The sequence below is a fragment of the Gavialis gangeticus genome, unplaced genomic scaffold, assembly GCF_001723915.1.
Source record: "Gavialis gangeticus isolate Ggan-Ray unplaced genomic scaffold, GavGan_comp1, whole genome shotgun sequence".
NCBI classification, from domain to species: domain Eukaryota; kingdom Metazoa; phylum Chordata; order Crocodylia; family Gavialidae; genus Gavialis; species Gavialis gangeticus.
Window position 1 is genome coordinate 195,995,616 of NW_017728992.1, and position 23,161 is coordinate 196,018,776.

Consider the following 23,161-nt stretch of genomic DNA (forward strand, 5'->3'; position numbering starts at 1 on the left):
AACTGATTCTTGGCATATGAGGGTGTCAGCCTGTCCATGCTGACCAACCTGGCCAGGTCAGGCGTGTCACCTTAGTGTGTGTGTGTGTGTGTGTGTGAGAGAGACTGATTTGGGGACTGGAGGAACCCAGCCCCACTGAACCAAGTCCTGCAAGATGGCTCCGTGGGGGGTGAGGGCTTGCAGGGGGAGAGATACAGCTCTGTATAGAAACACAAGTAACACAAACAGCACACTAATAGAATTACCAAGACCCTAGCCCTAATAAATGAGCACACCCCAAAGTAGTGGGCAAATCTAGTAACAGTAGCCCTGGCTCCTTCCTGCTATCCACTGGGAGGTATGTGGGCCAAACAAAATGCCTTCAAGTGCCACACTCTGGCACCCATGCCAGGGGTTGCCTACCCCTGTTCTACTTTCTCTTCTCTGCTTCAAGGGCAAGATGGTTTACCTCCAAGCAGGCTGCTGCTTGGTTGAGGTTGTGGTGCTTTTGGAGCTGGTTAGCAGTCAGCTCCTCCTAGCTCTTAATGCTGGCATCAGCTTCCTTTTGGTATGCCTTCAGCGTCCTTGTATACTTCCTCTGGCCACCATGAGATCTCAGGCCTCAACTCAGTTGGGAGTAGAGGACTTGCCTTGGGAATTGAGTTGGGTATCCATATGCAATGTCCAGTCTAATGAAGTTGCTGCTTGAAGATCACTGACTCAAGGCTGATAACATTTAGGTTCAGCAAGGATGCTGGTGTTTGTGTGGCTATCTTTCCATTTGATGCAGGGGGTTTTCTGGAGGCGTTGTTGGCGATTACCTTTCCAGACTCTTGAAGGTGACAGTAGGCAGTTTCACATCCAGACAGTAGAGTGGGGCTTGCAATGGTGTTGCAGACTTTGATTATGATCTCCAGAAAGACACCAAGATCCATAAAAACACGCCAACATAACTTCCTGAAGGAGGCATTCGCGCGCTGGATTCTGTGCTGGATTTCTTCCCTTACTCTCTGTAGCTACCTCTGAGAATGAACACAGAAGTACTTGGCTACCGCCAGGGTTTTTGCTTCGGTGGCAATTTGTGGAGCATGCACAGAATGGTTGCTTTCAGTACTTTGGTGAAAACATCCCAGGGTTGAAAAGCCCTCCATCTGTTCAGTATTCAAAGTCCATTCTGGAATGGAGGTGTTCCTTTAATGAGAACCAGGATGATGGCCAAAAAAATGGAGAACAGAACTGGGGCAATTTTCATTCATTCTTGCTTGACCCAACTTTGTATGACAAATGGATCTGTTTCTAATTCATTACGAATAGTCACAGTCATCTAGTTGTGGAGAAGCTGGTGTGCAGGGGGGTACAGACTCAATAGTAACATCTATCATGGTTGACTCATGATCCAGGAGTGCCTCAATGCTCTTTCCATCTAGTTCGGGGCTGGGCAATTATTTTGGGCAGAGTCCCGCTTACTGAGTTTTGGCCAGCCGTCAAGGGCCGCATGACAGGCAGCCCAGGGCAGATTAATGTTAATTTTCTAAATTTTTTAGGGGCTCCACAGGCCATATTGAATGGCCTGGTGAGCTGCATCTGGCCTCTAGGCTGCATTTTGCCTACCCTGATCTAGCTTTGAATAGTTTTTGAGGAGTGTCAAGCCATTCTCAGGAAAGTAGGACCATGGGAAGTTGTGCCATAAATGACTTGTTGCCTGTTATGTTTGTTAGTATAGAGCTGAATCTCCGTGGCTTTTGTCTTGCTACTACTAATATTTGATATTCATAATTGGTCTGACAGGACTGATCTGTTCAGCAATTGTTGGCTCCTTGCGTAGCTTGTGATACGGACATCCATTTGACCATGGGCTCTAACAGTAACATAGTTGAGAAGGTACCAGTGCTTAAACTGAGAGTAGTCTTTATTTGTGTCTGTATGAAGACTGTGTTTCTAATGACAAGACTGCTCTGTGCATTTGCTTAATAGAAGGGTGTTGTTGAAATTACCTTTTCCCATTCCTACCTTCCCAGTGGTGCCACTCTGGAGTTCCAGGTCCTGCCTGACTTTTGGCATTGAAGTCACTGAGGAGAATGATCTTTTCCTCCTTGCATGTATTAGTTGGAACACGGTCAAGGTCGGAGTAAAATTGCTCTTTGATATCGTAATCATGATCAAACATTGGGGCGTTGAGTGGCAGTTTTCTAGGTTTCACATTGTTCCTCATGTTTAGTGTTCTTTATTCTCAGTTTTTACTAGTTTTTTTGGTTCCCCCCCCCCCATTGATTACATTTCCTGATTTTTGCAGTCATTCAGTTTTTACTGATGTACACCCATTTTTCAATTCAAATCCTTGTTAACCAGCATGAATGGCCCATACAGAACCCACAGAAATCAAGGGAAACCTTTGTACTTTTTTGTGAATTGTCAGCATACTAATGTAGAAACCATTTAAACATGTATATTACAGCAAGAAATAGTTGTACTCACCAAAAGTACTATCATCCTACTATCGTAACTCCCTATGGCAGTATGCATAAGCAAGAATTAAAAAAAAAATGAAAATGAAGTCCAACTTTTGTCCAACAATATCTGTTTTTCCTAAGTGTTTTTTTTGTGTGTGTAAAGCTGAGGTTTGTATAAGCTGATTTTGAATTATTAGAAAGAACAGTAAGGTTAGGCTTAACTTTTTATATACAAGAATAATTTTTGTGTCCCATCAAAACTCAATTTTTTGTCCAGAAATCCTGGTTTGCATAGGCTTGCATGGCTTTCTTAAGTGTATCTTCACTCGTGTTGAGCCTCTTGCTCTCTTGGATGTAGTCCAGTTTTGAAAATAAGCCTTCTGCATCCACTGATCCAGGGAGTACTCAAAGGTCATCATGCAACTTTAGTAAAGGTGGGAAGTGCGTCTTGGGTATTCCAAAAAGCCAGCACAATTAGTTCGACAGTGTCAGGAATAGGCATATTCATGTAGGTAGTGTCATTTACTTTTTAAGATGTGAAATTTCATCTTTGGCAAATGGTTGAAATGCTCTGGCATAATGGTTGTAGTCTGCTGCAAAATTCACCTTGAGGAAGGGGTTCAACACCTGGATGATATTCCAGAAAGGATCTTTTGGTGCCAAACACTTCAGGGTTCAAATTGCATGTTACAGTTGCCTGCCATTTTTTCGTGGAGAACAGTGTTGAAGTCTTTTAGCTTGTTTATATGCTTGAAAACAGTCCCAAATCCAATGATGAAAGATTGCACGTGTCTCATTTCTTTAGTAGTTCTGACCGATGATAGTGCAACATGAATTAAACAAGCGGGAGAAGTAACTCATAATAACTCTGGTCTGTGATGGAGTTTTATTTCCATATAGGAGGCAGAATCAGTGTTTAGTGGTGGTGACATTTTCCAAAGTCAGTTAGTAAATGCAATGTTACAGATGTACTGCTGCATAGGTGCTTGGGGTGTCAGTAAATAGGATGACTGTCACTTATTCACAAAACAATGAAGGTTTTTTGGCTTTGAAATCAAAACACAAAAACAAAAGGCGAGAATCCGGAAGTCAAACACATCAGGTGATTTGATTTCTGACAAAAAAAACAAACAAACAAACAAAAAAAGACTAGACTCTGCATATCCATTAATTCTTTCAGTCGCTTTAGATACTAAAGCTTTGTCATTTTCTCTGAGGTACTTATGAGTCAGATTGTTTGCATTGGGAAGAGTGTACAGCAATACTGTCCAGCAGCAAAAAAAGTCACCAATTGGTCTCTCTGGGAAACAGTGGTTGCCCAGCAAAACAAACAGCATGCACAGATTCATTACTACAGTCTTGTTGGGTTCTCTCTTTTATTAATGCCCTGTTAAAGGCTCCAGATATGGCCTGTTTATCCCTAATCTCACATTCTTTTTTTAAAAAAAAGTGTTGCTTGCTTTCTACATGTTCTTTTATCCTGTTGGCACGAGAACTGACTTTAAGCCACAGCACTTGCGGTGCAATGCTGCCTCCTCTTCACCTTCCTGTTTTACTCCTTTTTGAAAACTTCTGAATGCTGATTTTTTTTTTCATGGACATAATTACATAAAGATGGGTAGAAAGTGCAAATCTTTCTTTTTCCTATTTATGGCAGCTTCATTTCATAAAAAATAAACACAGTAAAATCCCTGTTATCTGGGACTTCACTAACTGGAAAACTCTAACGGGAAATTCAGCAGCAGGGAGCATGTGCTGTTGCACCCTGCCTTTCTTTCCTGGTGGTGTTCTTGCCCTCCCCCTTGCTGCAGCAGCCTGCTGCTGGGCTGCCCTGGCACTTGGGCAGAGGGAGGAGGGGGGGGAGGGGAGACTTGGCACTGGCAGCTCCTGCAGTCAGAGCCAGGAGCCCCGTGCCCCCAGGCAGTGGCTCCAGACCTGTGTGGAGCAGCTGGGTGCAGTGCCCACTGCAGGGAGTAGGGCTGGGCTCTCCTACCTGGCCCCTCCTCCCCCCTCATGGGGCTTGCAGCTCCCAGTGCCTGGGACAGGGTCAAAGCCAAAGCCACCAGGAGGAGCTGTCAGTGGGTGTGGGGTAGTGGGGGGGCCTGGCTCTTGTTCCTACATGGCCCCTAGGAGGGCTGGGGGGCTGTGCCAGGCTCTTCCCATGGGGTGCATGACCCCAGCTCTCTGAGGGATGAGCTGGCTGCTGCTGTGGGTTGGGGGTGGCAGCAGCACCAGGCTCTTCCCAGTGCTCCGGGCAGGCGGCAACCTGGTTCTGTCCCACGCCCAGATCCAGGGGCCCACACCCCTCAGGAGGGCTGTGCTGGGCTCTTACCTGCCCCCCCATACTGTGCACGGGATAGGAGTAGGCTGCCGCCTGCCTGGAGCACCAGGCAGAGCTTGGTGCTGCTCTGAGCCCACATCCTGTGTGCAGATCTGGGGGCACGCATGCCCTGTGAAGAGCCTGGCACAGCCCCCCAGCCCACAGCCCTCCCAGGGGTGCATGTAGCAACAAGAACTGCTCCCCCTGCTTTGTTCCCTGCTGCAGCCCCAGGAGCAGCGGATGGATTGCACTGAGCCACTCCCCTCAACCCCCTCTAGTCCCAGCCTTTCTCGCTCTCTTATTGCTGACTTTTTTAACCCCCTTTTCGTCCTGTAAACCTAATTTCATCCTGGTTTTTGTTTTCAAGATAAACCCTGAAAAATTCTCGGACTTAAAAAATGAATAAATAAAATCCGAGAATGTGGAATACTTCTTATGTTGAAAGCGTCTGAAGTGGTGGGTCCTGGAGGGGGGTGACTGCATCTTCCTTTAAGAGAACAATCTTGGAAAATCTTGCATTTGGAATTCAGTTCTGTGCAATATTTGACAGAAATAGGCACAAAACAGATTACAGCAATGTCTACTCCAGACTTGTTTGATCTTTGGCCTTGCATTGATGATAGGCACAGAGTATCATATGAAGTTATGTATTTTCAAATATACAGTATGTGGCTTTGGAAATAATATGCCTTATTCTAGTAGTTCTCTGGGAAGATTAATTCTGCTTTGAGATTAAAGTCAAATAAGTCGTCTTTACCATTAGATAATGTATTCAGCAACATTTTTCTGTCATGGGTTAATCAAGAAGCAATCACTGCTTAGCTTTTCTCTTCTTTTTTTTTTTTTTAAATCCCTATGTAATTATTACTTCAGATGAATTCCTAGACTACTGCAGATGCTGCATCAATGGCATGAGAACATGGGATTTTAATCCTTAGCAATATCAGAAGCCTTAATCGCATGTTCATTTATTCTTTCTGAACTAGGAGACTGCATTGGCGCACAAAGCTGAAGAGTACCGAATGTAATCTAGGGATTAGGGCAAGGCAAATCCTTCTGTCGGTTCAACCTTGAAAATCTGATTGGATTTCCTCTTTGGTCTGCCTGGGTTTTCCCTAATTAACTGAAATTTGTACGTGAGCGAGTGATGGATATCAAATGACTCCTGCAAATCTTCTGAGTGTATATGCTGGTTCTAAAAGCTTGAGGATTTTTGCTTCCTGGTCATTTCTTCCTACACAGCCACGGTTAGAAAAGCAAAGATAAAGATCAAAAGTGGGTCTAGTATGCACAAAACAGTAAAATGTTTTTGTTATGACAGTTAATGCTTTCATACCCAGAAATGAACTTGTGAAATCTTGGGAGAGTGGTTTAATCAACTTAGTACAGAACAAGGAAATGGCTTATTGCCAGAGGAAATGGAATTCACTTTTGTGGGGGAAACCCTGTTTATGGCAGTCTTGAAATAACCTCTATTTTATCAATAAATTACTGGTATTCTTAAGGTGCACACGGTTCTTTGGGTAGATGTGATTTATTTTTTATTAGGTCAACTGAACTAGCCTTAAAATATTAGTAAACTGTCTTTGTGTTGGAGACTAAAGTCTGATAAATACTGGAAAGAAGAAGAGGTGAACTAGAAGTAATTTACTTTCTAGCTGAAATATTTGGTCAGTAAAACAACCATCTATACAGTACTTCCTTCTCTGACCAAAAATACTAATATGCAGAGTAATCAATTAACCTTTGTATTTTTGCTGGCTGTTGTAGAACATGATTGCTTGCTTCAGAGCTGTCCAACTGGAAGCATGTGAATCGCATGCAAGTCCCAAAGGCTCAATGTGTGGCTCCTGGTCTAGGTGCAGGTTTGTCTACTGCTCTGGCAGCTGCTGCCACTGCAGTCTTCAAGCTCCCCTCCCTTATCAGGCTTCTGCTGCCTGACCTTGCTTATGAGGCCAGAGCCAAGAGAGCGCGAGGCCAAGTGGCTTGAAGAGAGCCAGGGACCCTGGGTGCTGATGTGGTACAGAGAGATCCACATGGCACTGGACAGTAGGGATGTGTGAAGTGGGCCATATTTGATTTGGAGTTGGCCCAAATCAGTGGACAGTGATTTGATTTGTTGATTCAGATCACTGTCCTGATTTTTGATTTAGCCAAATCTGGATCTGAAGATTTTGATGCTGATTCAGAGAATCAGCAATTTGGCCATAGACACAGCTTTAAATGCTTTTTACCTTGAGGTACCAAGTGCAGCTCATGAATGCTGTGATACTGGGGTGGATGGAGCGTCCCACAGGAGCGTGGGGGGTCCCCCCATGTGCTCAGCAGCGGACCTGGAAGTGGACTGGAAGTACTTCGCCCTCGCACCTGCATTCTCTTGGCTCGGCATTTGGCTGCAGATCTCTCCTCACCAGACCCAGGAGATGCCAGTTGCTGAGCTGGGGGTGGGGGGGTCCTGGAAGTAGATGGGGAAGTGCTTCTAGTCTACTTCTGGATCTGCTGCTAAGCACACTGGGGACCGCCCCCCCCCCCCATGCTCCTGTGGAATGTTCCGTCGGCCCCACCATCTCAGCATTGTCGAGCCGCCTGGTACCTTGAGGTATATAGAAAAAAACATTTAAAGCTGTCTATGTCCAAATCATCAGATCTCTCCAGATCAATCTGGAGGGTTCTAATTCGATTCAGAGAGATTAAATGGTCTCCTGATTTGATTCCGATTTGGAGATTTCGTCACTGAATCGGGCTGAATCTGCTGAATAAAATCAGCGACCGAAGCTTCACACAGCCCTACTGGGCAGTACAATGGGAGGCATGCAGTCTGGTGTTGGGAGTAGAGGAAGGCTTGCAGTGTAGGATATGCCTCGTGCACCATGCAGCCTGAGCAGTGTGGTAAAAGATAAAAGGATACTGGTCAAACAGTTGCCCTTATCCACATAATTTGTAGTAAACCAAGACTGTTCGACTTCAGCGGTACTGCAGGGAATGACTGGATGGGCTGCAGTACTGTAGAGAAAGAATTAGTGGACCATGAGCTGAATAAACTAAGTGTGTGCTCGTGTTGCTACAGCATATACTGGGCTGTGTTGCCAAGAGTGTCGCTTCCAGATCACAGGAAGTGATGCTTCCGATCTTTTCAACACGGGTGAAGGCCGTGTGGAGCACTGCCCCTTTTTGGGCCCCACGCTTCAAGACTGATGTGGACAGTTTAGGTGAAGTTCACTGAAGAGCAACAAAAATGATTGAGGTCTAGAAGGCAAAACGCAAGAGGAAAGGCTGAAAGAACTGGGGTGTTTATTGGGGAGAAGAGAAGATTGAGGGCAGGTTATGCCTGAAGAGTGATTATAGAAGGGGTAGAAAGATGCACTGTTCTCTGTTGCAGTAGGGGCTGCACTAAGGGCAATGGCATCCAGCTTCAGCAGAGGAGACTTGGACTGGAAATTAGGAGGAACTTCTTGAGTATGGAGGGTGGCCAAGCACTGGAGCACAAGCTGCCTAGAGAAGTTGTGGAAGCTTTGTCCTTAGACACTGCCAAGAGCAAGTTAGATAAGCATTTAGCTGGGGTGGCATAGCTGACTTTTGATCCTGGCTTGAGCAGGAGGCTGCACTAGATGACCTTGTAGCATAGGACCTTTTCTATCAAAGTGAAATTAAAAAAGCCCCCAAATATGTTGTGGCAATTAATATTAATCAGACTTATTAGAATAGGATGAGGCTCTGGAAATACTGTTAAATACATTTAGAAAATGTACATAACTGATGCAAGAGAGAATACTTTATACCATTGTTTCCCATGTTTTCCCTAGCCCCGCACGCACCCCCCCAGATCAAAATTGACAGCACGCTTTACTCACTGGTCTGTGGGCTGGATCCCGCTGTGCAGTGCTGACGTGTCTGTGTCTTGGATTGGCACCTTCATGTGTGGCGGCACACCCTAGGGAATTGCTGTTTTATGCAGTGTTTATGAATGTAGAAGAATTGATCCTATTGCTTAGGTGCAGAAATAGTGAAGGTGGTGATTGCAGTAGAACTTTTAATCCCTCTTCCCCTCTATATGCCTTTAATCTTGATATACCCAGAAGTCCTGGAGGGCCTGGTTCTTAGGCTGGGGTGGTCAACCCACAGTGCAGGCAGGTGGCAGACAGGGCAGGAGGCAGGGCAGGCCTGCCAAAAATGTTGGTCACAATGGTCTTAAGCAAACTGCATAGTGTAATTTTTAATGAACACTTATGGCAAGGAGCAAAGACAACTGTATTGTTTACATGTTTCAAGTCTGCTTTTTTAAATTTAATACAAAACATTTGTGGCTGTTTTGGGATTTTTGGTTTTGAACTAGTTAAGTTTGCTTTTGCCCAAGAAAAAGAATGTCTTGTTATGTACACCAGTGCATAACTTCAGCTTTTACTTGGCAGAAGAAAACAAATCTCATCTTTTATTTGTTTATCATCAACTTAGACACCTTTTTAGCATGAAGAACAACCTGTTTGATTACAGATGAGCTAAAATTTCAAAATCGATGTCCAAAGAAGAAAGCTCTAGGCAGGAGATTCTCCCCACCCCCCCTGTAATTTTAAATATATAGATACATATTTTGATATGTTGGCTGATTTCTAAATTTCTACTTGTGCAAAAAAAAATCCCAAAGCTGCAAGACTGCTGATTCTGTCACTAATGTAAAATTGGAATTGTAGATTGGATATCAGTGGTATTCAATACCTTTGAACAATTACCAGTATAGTCTTGTGTTCCTCTTGCCTTTTAATCCTCCATTTTGACATTTATTGATTTCCATCAGTGCTAACTTTGTTTTTATTGCCAGCAGTAAATAAATGTATTAAAAATGGATAGGGAATATTTAATTAATATACTGAGTGTTACAATCCCTTTCATAAAAGTTATGCCAGTGGGACCATTGTTGAAAAATCGGTGTCTTTTAAAAGGTTAAAAATTTGAACTTTGGGAGTGAGTTCAAACTCTAATACTACTAATAGATTGTTGCATCAAAAAAGTCACATGTTTCCTTAGCTTTTCCTTCTTACAACATTTTCAATTGATTAGGGAAACCTTTCACAGTGTATAATTCAGCCTTATTGCCTGGGGGATATATAAAGTGAATGACATAATGAAGTTCACCTTTAATAGAAGTACGGACATTATAGCTAGTTTCACAATACTCTTAAGTAATTACCATCAATGTCAGATTCTGGCGATCAAAAGCTATAAAGTAAAAAATTCCAGAACTTCTCAATCAGACCACTGAGCTTAACGTTACAATTGCTGAACTTCCTGTTTTACACACGCATATCTGAAAATTTAATTTCAAAGTGACGGTCTTTCTGACTTAGTGGCCTGAATGCTATAGGCACTAAAGTAGAGAAATGGCTAATAATCAAAGGGGTGTAGGAAGGCATGCTTGCTTGCTTTTCTCATGCTTCCTACTACCTGCATGTCACCCTGGGCCAGTCCTCTGTCCCCTTTCAGTGTTCCTTCCAAGCCCATGCCTCTGTCCTACCGCACCTATTCCTACTCTCCTGCCTTTAACCCAAGGGAATCTCCTACCCCATCCCTTAAGGCGTCTCTGAAGTCCATACCTTCTCTTCCAGGAGGCTGTCACCAAATTCCACTGACCCTCACTTTTCTCATCCTTGTCCCTGTCCCCACCAAAGGGCAGTTCAAATGGTGCCTTTGAGTGTAGCCCTTCAGCAAAGCCTGCGTTGGGGTGACTTGGAGTCACCTGAAGCCCACAGGTCGGCTGTGTCCTACCCCTGTCCAGCTCCGTTGGCCATGCGCGGCCTGCTGGGGGTCTTGGCACTTTTACTCCCCCCCCCTCCCCCCCCGGCAAGCTACTTAGATAATGCACTTTTTAGAAATACGAACAAACGCTTGCCCTAGTTTGATTTTAGTTTTAGTCATAGGATCCTGAGAGATTTACATGAATATATTCATTTCTGTGTATTGGCACATGAATTGCGGAAGCTATTTATGCAGCTGGTGTGCATCTATGCCCCTGCTAAGTGAGCTTGTTTGGACAAACATTCAGTATCCTTGGCAGAACCGTGTGGAACACATCGTGGCTGCCTGACTGCAGCATGGGGGTGGAATTTCGTATATGCTTCCAATATTGAAAAACCATGGCCTTGATCTAACTATGCAAAGATTTTTACAAACCTCCATAACTTCACAGCTTCTTCCAAATATATATAGCATTAATTGGGTGCATTGCTTCATTAGTATATTGCAAAAATCTATATATCGGGGGGGTGGAAAATCAAAAAAATTCGTTTTTTGAAATTATCCTCAGGGCATTAAGCAGTATGAAGAGCAAGTAAGGACTTCCAGTTCTTGAAGATTACAGCCCTAGAAAACATTCAGGTCAACTTTTGGACTTGATTTGTTACTTCATTGGTTTACTTTTAAACACTTGAAGGAGCGTGCATTTTCCTCTTGAGATTAACAGCAATGCATGTGGCATTTTATTTAAATCTGTACAGTGGGGGAATCAACATTAGTGTTAAGTGTGTATATTTCCTTAGTTCCCTCTGGTTTACAACACAAATGTAGGGAAACAATAAAAAGCTAAGGGCCCTAATTTTGTCATCCCTTCCCCCTCTTTTAAAGGGATGATCTCATATTCAAACAATAATTGTAAGCAGGTTTTATAAAATGTGAAGTGGGAATGGTGTTATGAATCCTTGAATTTTCATGAGTTTCTCTTGAATAAAGAATCTTATACTCCCAGAGAATGTATTAAAGTCCGAGGTATTTTTGTACGTAAGTAAAATGTAATATGTTAATAATGGAAAAACTGTTTTAAGGTGCTGAGGTATTTTAAGCACTTAGTATTATGTTCCAAAGTAATAATTTTTAATATATTTTCTCTACAGAAATTGAGAAATTCCAAAAAGGGGAAGGAAAGGAAGAAGAAAAATATATTGATGTAGTGATTAATAAAAATATGAAGCTGGGACAGAAAGTGTTAATTCCCGTAAAACAGTTCCCCAAGGTAAGCTCGATTTACAAATTAAGGTTAGCAATATGTATCTAGTTAACTTATGTATAATACTTTTTTATTATTACATGCCTTTGCTCATGCTAGTTTATAGTCTGTTCTGCATAAATTCTTATACAGCAAATAAATATGCCAAAGGTGGTAGGAAATGTAACTTGAACTTTATAAAAGTATGTCTTTGCCTACCTGTACTAAAGAGAGAAAATCCCTGTAGCCCCCTATCTTCAGGCAGCAGAAAAATGGTTTTGGTATCTTTAAACCATATTTAGACTGTGTAAGCTGTAAGATTGTCGTCTTAATTCTTTGTGCATTGTTACTCTGATCTCAAAGCAATTTATAAAGGCAGGTAAGGAAAAGTATTCCTGTTTTCAGTTGGGAAAATTGAGTGCATAAATACTTGCTCAGCATCAGACAATGGTTACATGAAAAAACTTGAAAGAGAATTTGACCTTCCTCTTCCCTCATCTAGACAGATATTGCTGTGTAGATGACTAATAAAGGGATACATTTATTTAAATAATCAATTTATAGATGGCATCCCAATGAACATTTGTCTCGAAGTCTAAATATAAATTTTTAAACTACTGAAACTCCATAGATGGGAGCATCTACATGGGATGTCTACTGCACGGTAGACTAATTGACTGTGCAGTAGATGTCTTGGCATCCACATATGCGCTTCTGTAAGGCTGAAGTAAACTAATATAATCTGTTTTTAAAAAAAACAAACAAACAAACAAAAAACAACCTCTGCAGCAGCCTGCATGTTGAACAGTGGAGGGGCTGGCTGGGGTATGAGGGTGCTTCGGTGTAGGGGTTGTTTGTGGGCTAGCCCTGCATTGAAGCACCCTCATGCCCCAGCCAGCCCCTCTGCAGCATGTTGGGGAAGCAGCCCTGAGCTGGCAGGCAGATCCTCGGAGCCGCCTGCCAGCCAGAGCTGTTCTGACCTGGCTCGACATGCTGCAATCTCAGATTCCTGTAGAAATGTGAGCCTCAGAGCAATAAATTCTGGTGCAGAAAGCTCCAGAGTTTTGATTGCAGTGTATTTAATAGGCACATATAGATGCGCCCAATATATCTCAGGTTACCTAAAGTTATTTCAGATATCTAATTCCCATTGATTTCAAATATCTCTAAAAATATGGGGCTTCAGGTCTGCTGATAAAAGCAAGTGACCCTTTCCTTCCTGAAATCTTCTTCTTACCTATTTTATGAAGCATAATATGCTTCATTATCAGTCTTGAAGTGTTCTTTTTCTGTTCATGCATAGATATTATTTATGATATGGAAGGTTTTTGCTGATTTTACATTTCATATGGATTCTGCTCATTGATTATCATCACTATTATGAATGCAGGAAAAAACCGTACAAAATTAGCATTTTATCAGTTGCAACTTTGAGTAGCTTTGTTCAAAGGAGCCACTTCTTGGGTGGGGAGGGGGGAGTTGGCTAATGGTTTAAACAGTTTGGAACAAGGATGGGGATAATTCTGATAACAAACGAGACCTGAAGTTTGTCAGCTCTTTATGAAAGGTTATAGTGCCGGCAGTCCAATACTGCAAAGCTTTCATGTTTTCATGCAGGCATTTTAGCAGATTGAGCAAGTGGAAACTGGCAGCCGCTGGCCCTCTGGAGTAGCAAAGTGTGGTATACTTCAGCATATTGATTCTGATGATTCACTTTGAACCTGTGTTACAGGCAAAAACACCATTTTTAAGGGTGTATTGCTCAAATTATCTTATTACTTAAGCTATTTCTGCTCCTTACTCAATCCTTTTTAAAGCAGCAGTCAGCATAATATTGGAAGGTGTTTAGATCCCGGTTTCATTTATTAGTCCTTCCACTAGCACTTTAAACATGTACATTAGACGTCTTATAAATTATGCAGTGTTTTATGGGAGATTGGTGTCTGCTTATAGAACACTTGTGGCTTCTAATTTCTTAATGGCAAAACAGAAGAAATACCAGTTTAAATATTTGCATAGAATTCATCCAACAACATAGCAACTTGGCAATGAGCCATATTCTGTATTGTTTGACAAAAACTATTAAGTTGTAGGGTTACTTGGGGTAAATTGTATAAAAATACAAGTTCCTGCCTCTCTTCCCTCCATTCATAGTGGAAAATGCTTGTTTTGACTCAGACCATTTCTAGAGTCAAGAAGGTAATATTCCTAAGTAAGGCTTTGGTTTCTTTGACCACTGGAAGTTGTTCTAAGAAGGATTGCTTGGAAGTGACCTGATCTAACTAACAAAGAGAGGGAAGAGCATCTTTGCAAACAGGCTCACTAACCTAGTGAGGAGGGCTTTAAATTAGGTTTGCTGGGTGCTGGAGACCAAAGGTAGGTGGGGAAGTGGGTGACCTGGAAGAAGCACAAGCAGGAAGGGGCAGCAACGCAGGCATTCTCATTCTTCCTGACAGAGTAGGACAATTGGTTGGTTACCTTGGATGTCTATACAAAAATGCCATGGGCCTGGAAGACCAGCAGGAAGAACTGGAAGCTCTTGCACAGTCAGAGCTATGACATAACTGAAATAACAGAGACTCGGTGGGAGCTTGCATGGCTGGAGCACTGCCATGGATGGGTACAAACTGTTCAGGAAGGGGAGAAGAGGAATTGTGCTTCGTTGTTCTTTGAGCAATCTATACAGATCTTTACATAGATACAAAACTGGAGATACAGGCCAGTTGAAAGTCTCTGGTATAAGGTCAGAGGAGAGAGCACCAAGGGTGATGACATGGTGCGTCTCTGCTGTAGACCACCAGACCATGAGGATGAGGTGGATGAGGCTTTCTTCAAACAGTAGAAGTTTCCTGTTCACAGGCCCTGCTTCTCCTGGGCTACTTTTCTCCTTACATCTGTTGGGAGGGCAATACGGCAATGCACAGGCAAGCCGGGAAGTTTTTTGGAGAGTGTTGGGAACAACTTTGTGGTGCAAGTGTTGGAGCGGCCAACTAGGGGCCGTGCTCTTCTTAACCTGCTGCTCACAGATGAGGAGGAATTGCTGGGGCGGATGTACTAGTAGATGGCGACTTGGGCAGCCACGAGATGATCAAGTTCAGGACCCTGAGGAAAGGAAGGATGTAGAGCAATAGAGTAAGGACCCTGGACTCCAGAAAAACAGACTTTGACTCACTTGGGGAACTGGTGGGCAGGATCCCCTGGGAGACCAGTCTGAGGTGGGGAAGGAGTCCAGGAGAGCTAGCTGTTTTAAGGAAATCTTAAGAAGAGTGCAGGAATGAACCATCCCAATGTGTGGGAGGACTAGCGAGTATGGCAGAAATCCAGCTTGGCTTAGCAGGGAAACCCATCAGGTAAAATGCACAGAAAGGAAGCTTACAAGAAGTCATTTGTCCAAGTTGCTACTAGGGAGGCGCACAAGAGGATTGCTCGGGCATGCAGGGATGAGATCAGGTAGGCCAGAGCACAGTTGGAGTTGGAACTAGCTAGGGATGTGAAGACTAATAAGAATTGTTGCTGACATACTTGTAGAAACCTAGGGAAAATCAGGGGAAGCGTGGGTTCGTTTCTCAATGGGAGAAGCAACGTAGTGATGGACTGAGGAAAATGCTGAAGTGCTCAGTGCCTTTTTCACCTCCAGTCTTCACAGGCAAGGTCAGCTCCCAGACTACTGCACCTGGCAGCACAGTTTGGGGAGGAGGTGAACAGCCAACAGTGGTGAAAGGACATATTAGGGACTACTTAGAAAAGCTGGATGTGTACAAGTTTGTGCGGCCAGACGTGATGTACCTGGGGATGCTGAGGGAGTTTGATATGATTGCAGAGCTGCTGGCCGCTATCTTTGAAGACTTGTGGCAGTTAAGAGAGGTCCTGGATGATTTTAAAAGGGCAAATATATAGTGCTCATTTAAGAAAGGAAAGAAAGAGGATATGGAGAACTACAGATGGGTCAGCCTGACCTCAGTCCCTGGAAAAGTCATGGAGCCAGGTCTTCAAGGAATGCATCTCTAAGCATGTGGAGGAGAAGGCGACAGCGATTTAGGAATAGTCATCATGAATTCACCAAGGACTAGTCCGTGCCTGAATGAACCTGATTGCCTTCTGTGATGAGATGACTGTCTGTGTGGATGCAGGAAGAGCAGTGGATATGATATACCTTGACTTCAGCAAAGCTTACAAAATCCTTGGAAGCAAACTAAGGAAGCACAGGTTGAATGGATAGACTGTAAGGTGGATAGAACACTTGCTGGATTAGTAATCAATGGCTCGATGTCTAATTGGTAGCTAGTATCAAGTGAAGCTCTTCTGGGCTTGGTCCTGGGGCCAGTTTTGTTCAATATCTTCGTCAGTGACTTCTGAAATGGGATGGAGTGCACCCTCAGCAAGTTTGTGGATGACACCAAGCTGGGGGGAGTAGATGCATTGGAGGGTAGGGCTAGGAGTTTGTGACCTAGCCAGGTGGGAGAATGGGGTGAAAAGAAATTTTATGAGGTTCAACAAGTGCAAAGTCCTGCACTTAGGATGGAGCAGTCCTGTGCACTGGTACAGGCTGGAGGATGACTGGCTGCAGAAAAGGACCTAGGAGTCACAGTGGACACTAAACTTGAATGATCCAGCTGTGTGCCCTTGTTGTGAAGAGGGCTACCAGCTTACTGGGCTGCATTAGTAGGAGCATTGCCAGCAAATTGAAGGAAGTGATTATTCCCTCTATTTGGCACTAGTGAGGCCACATCTGGAGTACTGTGTCCAGTACAGTACTTGACCCCACTACAGAAAGGATGTGGACCCATTGGAGAGTCAAACTGAGGGCAACAAAAATGGTTCGAGGGCTGGGGCACATGACTTCTGAGCAGGAGCTGAGGGAAATGGGCTTATTTAGTCTAGAGAAGAGAAGCCCCCAAGAGGAGGTGGGGGGGAGGGCAATTCAGTAGCAGCCTTCAACTAGCTGAAGGGGGGTTGCAAAGAGGATGGAGCTAAACTGTTCTCAGTGGTGGCAGATTACAGAACAAGGAGCAATGGGCTCAAATTGCAGCCAGGGAAGTTTACGTTAAATATTAGGAAAAACTTTCTCACTAGGAGGGTAGTCGAGTCCTGGAACAGACTACTGAGAGAGGTCATGGATTCTCCATCCTTGGAGGTTTTTAAGACCTGGTTAGACTTGGCTGAGATAATCTAGCAGGGAATTGGCAGGGTGGATAAAAATGTTTTATTTTTTTTAATTTAAAAAATATATATTGGATGTTTTATTTTTAAGATTTTTTTTTTTTATAAATAAAACCTATACAAAGATGGTTTTAATTTTAAGATGTGTTGAAGCTCAAAGATGTCATCATGGGATAGGGATTATAACTTCTAATTGTATACTATTTGAGACTATATTCATGTAAACTTTTTAGAAAAGTTTTATAAATAGATCACAACAGGCCATGGACTATATTAGGGGCCCAGTCTTCTGAGAGTTCCCAGGGGCTCCTTTTTATAGATTAGTAAAGATTAAAGAAAACCACTCTACCCAATGGGACTTAGTGCTCAGTCTAGAGCAGTGGTCTCCAAACTCTTTTAATCATGCACCCCTATCAGTAAAAAATTTTTGAGCACGCACCCCCAATATACGTCTAAATAGAAGTTTTAATATTTTCTTCCTGCACCCCAATGGATTGTCTTGCGCACCCTGTGGGGTACACGTACCCCACTTTGGAGACCACTGGTCTAGAGGATCCCATTAAGCAGTGATGCTTTGTTTCATTTCTCAAACTGTGGATTTGTGTCTCCAGAGAGAGCATCCTTGTTAACAGCAGTATATGGAGATGAGGAATAACAGACCTGATTACCAACCCATCAGCCATCTTGTTTCTCTGAAAGTTTGTGTACATTGAGTCAATCCCTTATCTTTCTCTAAAAGTGCAAATTTTCAACAAGTTATGAATAGAGGATATCAAACAACAAGAATACACTTTTTGTAGAAAACAGTGATGACATCAAGGCTGGTTGACCAGTGACTTAAATCATGATTTTAAATTGATTTTTAAATCAAATCCACCCTGGGGCTTGGACTAGATGACCTCCTGAGCTTCCTTCCAGTCCTAATTTTCTATGATTCTGAAGTGTCCTTCCTTTTACTCTGAAGAACCATGTTTCCTCTTCCCTCCTGTCCATGGTTTTCCTGAATTGGGTCTCCCTTCTCTCCACCAGTGCTGTTTTCTTCAAGATGACCCTCTTGGGAATTCTTTACAGCTACACTTCCAAATTTTATAGAAGATGAAGGGAAAAAGTGAACTTTTTCTAAATGTCAGTGTATTCTACAACATCCCAAACTTCCCCCTGAAACTTTTCTCTTCTCTCTTTTAATACAACTTAATCTTGACTCTTTTTTGCTAATGAACCATTTTTCCCTGCTGGAATGCTTTAAATGTTCCACTGGAGTCTTGTGAGGTTGATCTTTTTGACTTCATCAGGCGATGCAATAGTTCAGTCTTCATCTGCTGTTGGGAAGAATTATACCCAAACATTTGGAAATATACACAAAATCTTAAAGAAAACTAGCAGAATAAGAAAATGTACCAAGGAAGAGTGGAATCTCTAGAGAAATTTAGTTTCCTAGTGCATGTTGTTAAGGTGTTTGTTTTTCTTCAACAGTCCTACTTTTTTTAATTTCATTTTAATGTTTTATTTAATTTTAAGATTTTCCTGCCTTTTATGAAATGTCATTCTTTTCTGTAGACTAGATTAGCCCTTTCTTGGCCATGCCTTTACAAGTAGGTCGGAGCAGATCTCATTATGTCCAATGCAGTTCTACTCAGAGTATCGCTTGCCATAAGAGGAAACGGGCAGGGAATGATCTACGGCCCACGGTGTAAAGTAAAGAGTACTTTTAGGTGTCTGGTACCTTTTCTGTAAGTCAGGTGCCTAGGTTCCTTGTGCAGTGCATGTGAGTTAGACCCCATTCTGAGGTTTCAACAAAAACCAGCATGCTTGGAGCTGCCTAAAGTAGCCAATCGGAAATGTTGAAGAAATGTTAAATTTTCAATTGTTCCTTCTCTAATAGTTTGGGTGCCTTACTCTGGACCTTCAGGGGACTACCACCCCTGAAGATGGGCATCCATAAACAGTCTGCTGAAGCACAGCATCTGTCTTTCCTTTTCCTCCACTGGCCATGGTATGAGAGCGGGTGGGTTTTGTAGCATTGCTGTTTTCCTCTTTGTGTCTTGACAGCTTGTTGGAGCATCAGGACTTGTTTTAAACAAGAATGTTCAGCCTTTTTGCTGGCTTGCAGAATTTCTCCAAATGCACACAGTCTTCTCTTTTTTTGAAGATGGTCTACAACAATGTTTCTTCATTGTGTAATTGCCCCTGTGGATCATACTTGTGCATGTGTCAGATACCTTGGGTTCTTTTGGCAGTAGCGTCTTCTAGAGGAGGCACTTGGATGTTTTTGTAGAAGTCCTTTGCTATCCAAGAGTATTAAAGGCATAGCGGACTTGACTGCCCTTCCGGTCACTCTCAGCCAGTCTCCATAGCTGAAGTAGCGTAACTATGACTTCCTTCCAGAAGTGGCTCTAGAGGGAATTGGTTACTGGTCCTACAAGGTTTGAGCCCAGTTACCTTGCCATGCTTCCTACTGCAGCCTGATGCAAGGAGTGGCCTCCAAAGCAAGGCTCAGTGTAGCTGGGTAGGGTTGCAGTCCCCCAGCCCTCCGTTCACCTCGCTAGATCACGGTGGTATTCATAACAAACTTTCTTACCAGCTAGTCTTGGTTGCTGGCCATAAGTGTTACCATGTGGTATTAAGGTGGGTAGTCTGGCTTGCATCATTCACTCAGAGCATGAGCAGTAGGTTTTAACCCCCTATGTGACAGTGCCCAGGCTCCTCTTCTGTCCTGGGAAAGTAGGAACCACTGGCTACATGGTATTAGGCTGGCAATCCTTAGCTGGGTTTGGGACTGCCCAGCAGAGATGGACCCTGTGTACTGTGCTCTTGACCTTGTGTAGTGTGCCTCTTGTCCTGAGTTGTAGTGTGGTGCTGCTGGCATATTGTGGATGGTAAGCACTGGTCATTTGCCTGCCTGTGCTTAAGGTCTGGTCGGCCTCTGCAGCCCTCCAAGGCTGTTAGGTACGAGACTGACAGAGACCTGACTTGCCGTGTGGTGCTGTCTGGCCTGCTACGGGTATTGAGCACTGAGGATTATTTGAGGGGAAGTTGCAGCTGCCTCAAGGTCATTTGATAGGAGAGCAACAGAATTGACAAGCTGGCCCCTCTCTCGGGGACTGGAACTTCATGTCCATGTTTTGCTTCCCGGCTGTGCTTGTTTTTCTTCTTTTTCTGTCATTTCATGTCCAAGTTGTTCGTCTTTACAACACTGCTTTTCTCTGCAGTGGGAAATCTTGTAATTGTTATATTATCGTTCAGTCATCATCATGGTTGACAATGGCTTATGCCAATGGTCACTGTACTCTCTCAACAGGTTGAACAGGCCATCTGGGGTTATGGCTCTGGATGAAAACCTTGAGAGGTGCCCTCTGGCGGGAGGAGGGGGGAGGGCGGGTGTCAGTAAATAGCCATATGTTTGGCTTGTCTTGGGCTCAACTGAAGGTACCTAATGGCCTCAGGAAGGACCTTCTGGTGTTATGGTACTGGCTGTGGAACAGACTGCCATTACCACTGGCACTTTGTAAATGTGACCTCTTGGTACCAGTATCTTCAAAAGTGTCCACTGTTATTACTCTGTGTCATAGTCCACACAGCACTATGTTTGCCCCCTTTTTTTGTCTTTCCTGGACAGAGTGGGCATGGACTTCCTTCATCTTTTTTCTACAGTAGGAAATCATCTGCTACTCAAGCAACTTTTCTTAAAGCAAGAAAAGGCATGGGTCTTTCAGGGAATATATCCTCTTCTTGCTGGCATCCATCCTAGGGGGCAGAGCTGTACTGCTGCTCTTGCAACCACTGAGCTCCAGTACGCTGATGATACTGTAGTCTGTGCTCCCTTGGAAGCGGACCTTTGGACCATTGTCAACGTCTTTACCGAGACATACAGGAAAGTTGGTTAACATTCAGATGCTTAACATTCAGAAGATTAAGGTCCTTCAGCAAGCTCCTAATGAAGAGTCCCCAGCTCTGGTAATCCAGATACACAGCGAGACATGGGAGAGAGCTGAATATTTTCCGTACCTCAGAAGCCATGTCTTGCAGAAGGGTTTAAAAAAAAAATGAATGTGGCAGACCCCAGAATCAACACGAACTATATTTTAAAGGAGTAGACAGATGTAACCAGTCTCTCTTGGGGGCTTTAAATCCTTTTTCCTTGCATCTGGTGCCAGTCATGCATAATACATAATGCTAAAGATTTTTCTGAACTTTCCTGAAGGCTGCTTTGGATGTCTGACACATCTGGGGATGCAAAGGTTCTTCCTGGCTCTGGCTCTGGAAATGTTTGAGGAAGTTTGAGCAACTAGAAAATCTTCCCTGCGAGTACCCTGGCCTTTTCTGCTCCCAAATCAAGGAAGCTCTCTCCATTTTAAGACTCTATGGGGCTGGGCTGCATAAGCCTTAAAGTGGAAGAGCACCCTAAAAAGAAAGCCGGAACTTGTAACTCCTTCACGTAGTGTCCTTTTGCTCCATGTTGTGGTGATCCTCCGAATGTGAGAGTACCACTGACAGGTGCCAGCATGCATACCTGATTGACAGTTCCTCATCTGTTGTATATTCTGTCTTGCTCTCAACAGCAAGCTTGATGCAGTTGCTGATGTCTTGGGAAAGACAACTATAGCTCGTTAGGTTTACCTCCCTCATTACTTTTTACCAACTGTTCTGTCCATTTCTGGGAGGATGGGCTGTCATTATGAAGGACTAATCTCTTTAACTGTCAGCAGAGACTCAATACAGTTGAATGCCCTTCCTGTCTTCTGTGCATGTCTTTGATCAGGGGTCTTGATACGTTTGAAACAATACTTGAAATTCCTTTTTACAACTTGCAGAATTGCCTGTATTTCAAGGGAAGGGGTTTCTGTGCTCATGTTTTTAATGCTGGAGAAGGGGGCTTGGGGCCTTATTTTTAGGCTAGTAGACAAATACAAAATGTACAGTATAATTAGACTACAGACTTGGACTGCATAATTAGACTACAATATAATGGGAAAGAGGTTTTGTAATGAATTGCAAACCAAATATAGGTCACAGTTACAAAAAAACTTATAGTGTACTGGGGTATATGAACAGGAGTATTGAGTGCAAATCATGGAAGCAATTCTTTTACTCTGTTCAGCATTAGTGGGCCTCACCTGGAGTCCTGTGCCCAGGTTCAGGCACTGTATTTCAAGAAAGATGTGGACCCACTAAAAAAGTCTAGAGGACCACAACAGACATAAGTCTAAAAACTTGGCACATGGGGGGGGGGAAGGTACAAGAATTTGGATGATTTGGTGTAGACGAGAGGAAACTAAAAGGGACAAGCAGGTGGGAATGTAACCTTTCTAAACATAAGAACAGTAGGACAATGGAGTAAGCTGCTCAGGGAATATGTGGTGATGAGATCCAGGGGATGCTGAATTAGATGTCCTTTTAGGTCCCTGGCAACCCTATGGTTTGTAAGTCTTCAAATACAAATAAGATGTATAAAGAGGATGGTGATTGATTTACTCTGTGTTCACAGGGGACAAGGTACGAAATAATTCACGTGTATTTTAACAAGGGAAATTTAGGCTAGAGATTAGAGAGAATTCTGTTAAACACTGGGACAGATTATCAAAATAGGCTGTGGAATTTGTTATTAGAAATTTAAGGGCAAGTTAGACAAGAAGTTGGTAGGAATAACCTGCTCTGAGCAAGGAATTGAACCAGATGACCTTTTTGAGGACCCTTTCAGCCCTGAATTTCTTCTTACTATAGAATTGAGGACCTCTGATATGTCAAGTTTTGTCTCTTAAATTCAAAATAGTGACCTTGGCCTAACTAACATGCACCCCAGACTGGCTTGTTGATCTGTCCTTTAGCATCTCTTTCCACCTTTTCATACATCAGGCACAGACAATACCTGTGATCCCTAGTAGGGGGGCATTTACTAACAATGGTGGATCCTATTTGTCCACATTACTAGGTTTTGTTTGGGGTTTATTTCCCTCCCCATCAAGTGCCTGGTCGCGTTGGGAGCTGACTTGAGATGGCTAGCTTTCTAGGTGTCAACCACTGACTTACATGAGGGAAGTCATCCCAGTAAGTGAACAGATCGATCCATGTATTCCAAACACTCTTTTCTACTGCAGACCTTTTAAGTAAGTTTAAAGTTTAGCTGTCTTACCAGAAACCTAGATTTGCAAAGTGTCTTGTGGCATTGGGTGAATGCTTTCATCAGTAATATCCTTTTTTTTTTTTTCCTGAAAAGATGCATCATAACTTAGGACAGGTTTTCCCCTTCTATAGCAGGTGGGCATTTTAAGGATTACTTTG

General features: G+C 43.2%; 1 protein-coding gene across 1 annotated transcript in view; it reads left to right on the forward strand.

Annotated features, from left to right (window-relative positions):
• Window positions 1-23,161, forward strand: part of KHDRBS3 (KH RNA binding domain containing, signal transduction associated 3) — a 213,025-nt gene that overhangs the window by 29,912 nt on the left and 159,952 nt on the right. The window contains exon 3 of the mRNA XM_019519668.1: window positions 11,631-11,749. Coding sequence (XP_019375213.1) covers window positions 11,631-11,749 — 119 coding nt within the window. The remainder of the gene's footprint in view (window positions 1-11,630; window positions 11,750-23,161) is intronic.